General features: G+C 35.7%; 1 protein-coding gene across 2 annotated transcripts; it reads left to right on the top strand.

Annotated features, from left to right (window-relative positions):
* The first annotated feature begins 550 nt into the window (after window positions 1-550).
* LOC149263467 (putative glucan endo-1,3-beta-glucosidase A6) lies at window positions 551-4,384 on the top strand. Of its 2 annotated transcripts, XM_089387875.1 has the most exons (4): window positions 552-815; window positions 1,566-1,592; window positions 2,048-3,352; window positions 4,154-4,384. In XM_089387875.1, exons 3-4 carry the CDS (start codon window positions 2,221-2,223, stop codon window positions 4,210-4,212), a joined length of 1,191 nt encoding a protein of 396 aa, XP_089244001.1. In that variant the 5' UTR covers window positions 552-815; window positions 1,566-1,592; window positions 2,048-2,220; the 3' UTR covers window positions 4,213-4,384. The 2 variants fall into 2 exon arrangements, with proteins under 2 accessions (XP_089243996.1, XP_089244001.1); XM_089387870.1 differs by lacking the exon at window positions 1,566-1,592 and having other exon boundaries at window positions 551-815.
* The last annotated feature ends 3,882 nt before the right edge of the window (window positions 4,385-8,266 follow it).

Below are 8,266 nucleotides of genomic sequence, written 5' to 3'. Positions count from 1 at the left end.
CTTAATAATCCAATATATTTAATATATTTATAATATACTAATAAACTTTTCGACTCACATGCAGCCCAACGATCTTTTGTAAGTCTTCGCATCATATTGACCTTTTACATATTCTCAAGATAACTTAATCTTAGAGTAACTTGCGCTTCATTGTGCCAATTTAGTCAATTTAACTTTTAGATATTCTTCTTTAAATATTCCTATCACATGTGAGTACCCTCTTTATTCCTATCACATGTGAGTACCTATTTACTTGTCTTTAGCGATAGTGACCTATCTATGTGTCATACTAACTTAAATAAGTAACTCATAATAAGAAAAGTAATTTAAAATCAAAGATGCAATACATTGCACAAACCCAACCATGTTAATGCATCAAATGGTTTAACACTAAAAATCTACTTGATTGTGGGCCGAGACTGTCCAAACCGTTGAGCCTACTTCCCACGGGCGATCAAGAGTATCTAGCCCCCCCCAGCCCCACACAAGAGACAGCGAAAGTAAACGATATAACTGCTGTACCCATGCAGACCCGTGATTATAGGACTTTATTGTTTGATGGGCCATTGCTACGCTTTTTGTAGTTAACCGATGGATGTACTCAGGGCTCCCGTAGAATTGTATTGGATTACATGATCTACGTCAAAGGCATTCATACGTAACAACAAATTCTGCGTTCGGTTCTTTAAATTAACAAATTCTGCTTTCGGTACTGCAAATTATTCATGTAATGGGAAGTACTGACACAATGCCAACTCCAAAACCGAAGATTTTCTGGCTTCTGTGGGTCATTCTTGGACTCACAATTCATGCATGTAAGTAGTGATTCATGTATATTTTCTTTTAATGTCACTTGGGTTTCGCTTATTTTCATAAGTTGCGTACTGAAGCAATTTGAAGGGATACAATGATATTTTTGTTCTTGCTTATGGCCTTCTGACAGCCATTGATTTTGCTTGTTTGGATAAATCCTCTGTCAGGAGAGATTGGGACGAAAATTCCATGGGTTACATATCCTTTTCCGGTTGGTAGTAACATTCTATGGGTTGGGTTTTTTTTTATGGTACTGACATTTTTTATGGGTTGGTTTTTTTTTTATGGTACTGACATTTTTTTAGAGGAAAGAAATTAATCCTTAGTAAGAGGGTTAGAGTGAGATTGTTGGTACCAGACCAGCTTACCTTTGTAGTCATTTCAGAGTTCACAAAGCTGAAAGCCGAGGCACAAAGGCATTACAAACATATTCAGAGTTCACAAAGCTGAAAGCCGAGGCACAAAGGCATTACAAACATATTTATCAAAGCATTATAGCTAATCATATCACTGGCTAAAATTTGAATCTAGATGAAAAAGATAATAATTATTCAGCCAAACAACCCTAAATAACGCCTATAAATAATCTGTTAGTACTAACATGTATATGCTTCTGGTTCCCTTATCTTTTCCTGTTTGTATTAGCATATATTGCCTATGGGGTTTCCCTTATTTCAACCTATAATCTATACAAGTAAATCTCAATGGTTTTCCAATGTTTTGTCTCTGAATGTCCCTGCTATGTTGATCAGGTTTCCCTTGAAGAAATCCTGCACCAGGTAAGTCTTCCTGGTAAAATACCGTAATTTTACAGTGTAAATTGTCTGGCACCCTTTGGATCTCGTTCTTGAAAGGCAGTAGGGATTATCCCCACCAGTTGCCGTTGAGATTGTTGTGCCAGTGTGTTTTAAGATACCGTTGGAAAAATGAAGTGTGTTTTAAGATACCGTTGGAAAAATGAAATAATGTGTTTATTTAATTTGAAAAAAAAAGAAGAAAATTCTACATTTTTCTTCTGATATTCATTGTGCTTCCCTTTCCTGAAAATTTGATGGATTGAGCTCACACTTGCCCCCATAGTATTTCGATTGTTTCCAACCATTCCAATGAAATTCCAGACCTTGTTATGCCTTATACTAGCATTCCTATTTATTTGATTATATACAGATCCTGCATGATTTTCACTAGTTTTTCAATGTTATATCTTTTTTTTTTTTTTGTCATTGTTGCACAGATGCAGAGGATTACACCATCGGTGTCGCTTATGGGCAGTTTGGTGACGACCTGCCCTCCGTACAAGAATCTATTGACTTGATCCAGAGATTGAAGGTTGGCAGGGTTAAAATCTACAGTACCAATCCAGTAATCCTCAAGGCGCTCTCTAACACCGGTATTAAGGTCTCTGTGATGGTTAGGAATGAAGATATTGCCGGTCTCTCGGCCAGCCAGTCAGTTGCAGACAAATGGGTCAATGATAATATTGTTCCCTTCTATCCTGCAACCGAGATCAATATAATCCTGGTGGGGAATGAAATTTTAACAGACTACTCGAACAAACAGACCTGGTACCAGCTAGTGCCCGCTATGCAGAGCATCTGGCAAGCTCTGGTTAATTATAATCTGGATCATATTAATGTTGGAACCCCTTTGGCTATGGATATGCTTGGATCTTCAGTTCCAATATCAGCATTTCCTCCATCAGCTGGTACTTTTCGGGATGATATTGCAGAAACTGTGATGAAACCAATGCTAGAGTTTCTTCATAGAACGAATTCCTACTTTTTTATGGATGTGTATTCTTACTTTCCTTATTTATTTGATCCCGAAGATATATCTTTGGAATATTCCAATTTCGGAGAACATGACAAAAATTACACCGACCCCAATGGCCTTGTGTATACCAATGTGCTGGACCAGCAGCTTGATGCGGTTGTAGCTGCAATGAGCAAATTGGGTTATGACGACATTAAGTTGGCCATAGCTGAAACTGGATGGCCTAATGCCGGTGACATTAGTCAGTTGGGTGCCAACATCAATTATGCAGCCCTTTATAACCGGAGGGTTATAAGGAGAATGGTTGCAGACCCTCCCCTGGGAACCCCTCGCAGGCCCAATCAATTCATCCCCACATACATTTTTTTATTGTATGATGAGGATAAAAAGTCTGGACCGGGGACTGAGAGGCATTGGGGTTTTGTGTATCCAAATGGAACCTTGATGTATGAGATTGATTTCACTGGGAAGCTCCAGGATTCGGACTATCGGCCTCTCCCTCCTCCGCCTCCACCCTACAAGGGCAAATTGTGGTGTGTTGCAGATCCCACTGCAGATGTTTATGCCTTGCCCTCCGCTATTGATTCTGCTTGCAGTCAGGGAGACAGCACCTGCGATGCCATCCAACCAGGGGAGCCTTGTTATGAGCCTAACACGGTTATTGATCATGCATCCTATGCATTCAACAGTAATTGGCAGCAATCCAAGAACTTTTATTCCGGCTGTGACTTTAATAAAACTGCAAAACTAGTCACAGAGGACCCCAGTAAGTAAAATTATTCTAATATGTACCTTTATCCATGTCTGGTTTGCTTTTGCTTGTTTGTTTTTGAAGCTCTTTTCAGTATGAACCTGTCTGCCCTTGCGATAAATCTTAGGTATGTTTTGTGATCTTTGTTTTTTGCTTGATAATTTTTTTGGGTTGAGTATGTTTGCATTTCGCTTGAATCTGCTATAACGTTTAGGCTATGTTCATTTGTTTTTATCTTGAATCTGAAGTACTGTTTGTAGTAGGTGTGAGGTATGATTTCTTTTTGCTTGAATCATCTGTGTACTGGGATATGTTTATTATACGCCTAAGTTTATGTCAATTCTTAACTTATTTTAGGATTATTTTTACTTGGATCGTAGATTCTAGAAATATTCTAGATTTTATAATATTTCCGAATTCAATAAATAAGAATAAACGTGAAACAATTTTCAATCAAATTTGGAAACATTTTTAAAATCTGCAATCAAATTCAAGGTATCCTCAACATAAATCTCTTTAGCCTGGACAGGTTTGTTTAAGCCTAACTTGCTTCGCTTCATAAACTTGATGTTTTTAGTTTCCTGCTTAAATCCCTTCAAATTTTGGGTACGTGTTTGTTTCCGCCAATGATCTGCTTCACTTTTAAATCGTCATATGCATATTCTCTCCATGAAACTGCCTCGCTACTTAGGTCTCGTATACTAATTGTTTTTGGGTTTGAATGGGTTTCATTTCTTGAGTGGACAAGATATCAGAGTCGTTTTTCAAATATGGGTTTGTTATCAGCTGAACATTTGTGTAATTTGTATGTTGCAGGTCATGGGAGTTGCATATACGAATTCGTAGACTGTGTCCAGAAGTCTGTGCTTTGCTGAGACGCTTTGGCTGGTTGAAATGGTTATGGTAGCAGTATTTGCCTCAGTTTTAGTAGTTCAGAAGATGATCTTAAAGGACCTTGTCACTTATTACTCTTGTAATTGATAGCAGGGAATTGCTATCAATCCTTACTTCATCCTATTTTCATATATATATAAAGTTCGATTTAAATTTTGTATAAAATTTAAATGATTTATGAATTATGAATATGAATTGCTACGATTTTATAATTTTAAAATAGTAATGTAATTTATAAAAGTAAATTTCTATATTTAAAAATACAATTTTAAGATATTAAAATTATAATTTTAAAAAAAATTACATAAATGAAGTGATTACCGTTAGAAAAATCCAAAAAAATGATCAAACTGTCATCGTCTTTCTGACTACATCACAAGTTCTGTCTGCTTCTAACCATACATGTTATTCTCTGTTAGTGTAACTGTTTGGAACAATTGAATGAATACTACATGCTTTTTAAGTTTCCGCATCATTGCGCTGATGTGTAAGCATCTCTATGTTACACGATGCAGTGGTTGATATATATATATATATATATATAAGTTTCCGCATCATTGCGCTGATGTGTAAGCATCTCTATGTTACACGATGCAGTGGTTGATATATATATATATATATTTTGGTTGAAAAAGGTAATTTTGAAAAGTAATATATATATTTATATTTTGGTTGAAAAAGGTGATTTTGAAAAGTATTTTAGTTAACTAGAAGGGATCATTATTGAGTTATTTTTACTCAGAATTTTTAGAAAATTTTATGTGAAAATTTTTAAAAAATTTTATAGTAAATTTTTAAAAAATCACACTAAAAACAATTCTGAATATTATAAAAGATATGAAAAATTATTATATAATATTATAAAAATTTGTTATACAATATCATAAATAAAAAAATCAAATAAACTTAATATTATATTTGAATTTAAAATTTTTTATTTTGATCAAATTTTTTAATATTTTTATTTATTTTAAAACAATTATCAATTAAAAAATAAATTAAGTTTATTATTTTAAATTATACAATAATATGATTTTTCCCTTTGTAAGGGATGTAAAGATCCTCATTCACACTTGTGAGAGGAATTCCATATGAATTCTTATTATAATATGATTTTTTCTTGCAACTTAACCTAAATGACTGTGTAGTGCTCGTCATTCTGAATCGGGCGCAACTCGTTTTGCATAAAACATTCTCCATATGACTCCATAAACTCATTCACACTTGTGAGAGGAATTCCATATGAATTCTTATTATAATATGATTTTTTCTTGCAACTTAACCTAAATGACTGTGTAGTGCTCGTCATTCTGAATCGGGCGCAACTCGTTTTGCATAAAACATTCTCCATATGACTCCATAAATGAGTTCTGTTCACTTTGTCAAAGAGGGGAATTTTCAAAAAATGGACAACCTAGAGTTGCACAAAACAGACACCAATTGTCAAAGAGGGGAATTTTCAAAAAATGGACAACCTAGAGTTGCACAAAACAGACACCAAAAATAAGCTATGGACTTGGCAAAGGCAACAAGGGTCGAACCTTCAACCTCCCAACACACAAGAAAATTCAATGCCAATAAACCACTACCGCGGATCTTAACCTATAAGGGTGCCACATGTATTTAAACTTTCATGCCACAAGGTTTGGGGGCTTGGTTGGATTTAATCAACCCCCATGTGAACGCCTCCATGCAGTTAATGTAACCACCACCCGCTAACTTCCCCACTAACTGCTAACGCCTGACTGCCAAGGTCTCCACCATGTGAACACCCGCTGCCAACAGTTATACTAACCACCAGATCCAGCAGTCTCCAAGTGCCCCATGTGACCACTTATTGACATTTAATGTAACCACTAGCAGGATTTAATGGGCCAGTTATTGGACCGACAAATCTGCCCAAAAGTTGGGGAATTTGTCATTCCAATAGGAATTTCAGGCAAATTTGTGGGTTTGTTATCAAATTTTGGGGAAATGTAGAGTGAATAGTGGGAAAACTAGGAGAAGTCATAACTTCTCCAATTTTCGACTAAATTGGGTGCAAAAAGAGGCTAGGTAGCCATTTTTGGACATGATGGACTCATTGGAGCAGGTTTCAGAAGCATTTGAGCATTGTAAAGACAACTTTGTACACATTTGAGCATAATAGAGAGGCTCAAGCCATTGGAGGCTGGACCAAGGAGACATAGCCGAGGAGGGGTGAACTCCTTCATCATGTTCCTATTGTGATGTGCTTTTGGTGATGTTTTGTACATTTTTATGTTGTTGTTCAGTCTCCTATTTATGTTAAATTTGCTCATAAAATTATCATAAAACCCATTTTTCACTTGCAAAACTCATGAATCCTTAAGCACATGAATAGAATTTTGTTTCTAATCTTAGGAGTATCTTAGCATAATAAACTATTATTCTTAATTAGATCATTTTGGTATCAGAGCCCTAGGTTTTCTTTGTGCAAGAAGGATTTAACTGTTTTCAATTTTATGTCATGTTTACAAGGTTAAAACTCAAAAGAGGAGAAGAGAAGTTGGTTGGAAGCCCTGAAGTTGGGTCAAGGGGAAGGAGGGAAAGGTTGCCATAATCTCCAATGCTAGTTCATCCTCAAGTTGCAGTTGAAACTACAGAGAGCATGTTTCATGAAGGAGAACCTACAAACATGACAGAAGATGAGAAGGTCTTCAGGAAGGCTTTCTTTGATATGACAGATATGGTAAAGGTCCTTTATGAAGAGAGGAACACTAGGATGCAAGGTGAAAGCTCCAAACCTCCCAAAGGAGAAGGTTCTTCAGGAGGAGATAATGGAAATGGAGGCAATGGAAAATAAGGTAATGGAAATGGAGGTAAACCTTCACCCTCTCCTCCCTCTTCTTCATCTTCTTCTTCACAATCATCTTCACCCTCTTCCACTAACACAAACCTTACTCATACTCATCAACATACCTCAAAAGGAACTAGTAAATCACCCTTACTAAAACCTGATGTTATTTTTGAGATGCCCATGTATAATAGTGAAGTGAATGTACAAAAGCTTGATAATTGGATTCATTAGTTGGAGGTCTATTTCAGAATTCAAAACCTTCAAGAGGATGACATAAATATTCAGTTAGGTTCCTTGAGAATGGAGGGTGAAACACTAGTATGGTGGGAATCAAAGACACAAGAGAAGATAAAAAAACACGGTAAAATCTCAATTTCTTGGTCTAATTTCATTGGTACAATTAAAAGATCATTCTACCCTCTAGCTTATATGTAGAAATCCATCATGAATTGGCAGAACTTTAGACAACTTAAAGGCTAAAATGTGCAAGATTACACCCAACAATTCAGAAAAAGGTCTTTAATGTTAGGTGTAGATTTGCAATCACAAGACATGTTGCTGAAGTACATAGGGGGTTTACACAGTTATCTTAGGCATAATATCTTAATGTTTAATCCCAATAATCTAGATGATGTGTGAGTGCAAGACACTCATCTTGAAGCAAGAGGGAAAAACACTCCAAAAGAAGGTAGTAAAAGGCCATTTAAAAGTAAAGGAAAAGAAAATGGTTTCAAAGGGAAGGGAAAGAAAAATGCATCTATCAAGAAGGAAAGAGAGAAATTAACATGCAAACATTGTTCCAAAGAGGGTCACAATGAAGCTCATTGTTGGAATCTTCATCCCGAAATGAAACAAAAAAAAAATCAACAACAACGGACAACAAAAGACAACTGCAACCACTCAACATGATTTGGGATCCAATTCGGATGATGAAACTAAAATTATAGTCATGGGTATGAAAGTAAAATAATCTTTTGCTAACACTAGTACTTCAAATTCACACAATAAAAATCCAAATGAAAAGAATAGGATAGAACTTTTTCACATAAGGGTAATCTCAAAACATAGCAAGATTGATACACTTTTCGATAATGAATCTCAAGCCAATCTTATCTTTGAGAACATTGTCAAAAATTTAAACTTGGAAACCATTCCACATCATAAACCATATCCACTTGGATGGGTGTGTAACAATGCACAATTGCAAGTTACTAGAA

This window comes from Pinus tabuliformis, chromosome 6 (genome assembly GCF_031772625.1).
Source record: "Pinus tabuliformis cultivar Carrire ecotype Pingquan chromosome 6, CPIR1, whole genome shotgun sequence".
In the NCBI taxonomy this organism is placed as follows: Eukaryota; Viridiplantae; Streptophyta; class Pinopsida; order Pinales; family Pinaceae; genus Pinus; species Pinus tabuliformis.
The sequence above is the reverse complement of the archived record's forward strand: the minus strand, read 5'-3'. Positions and strand labels throughout refer to the sequence as shown.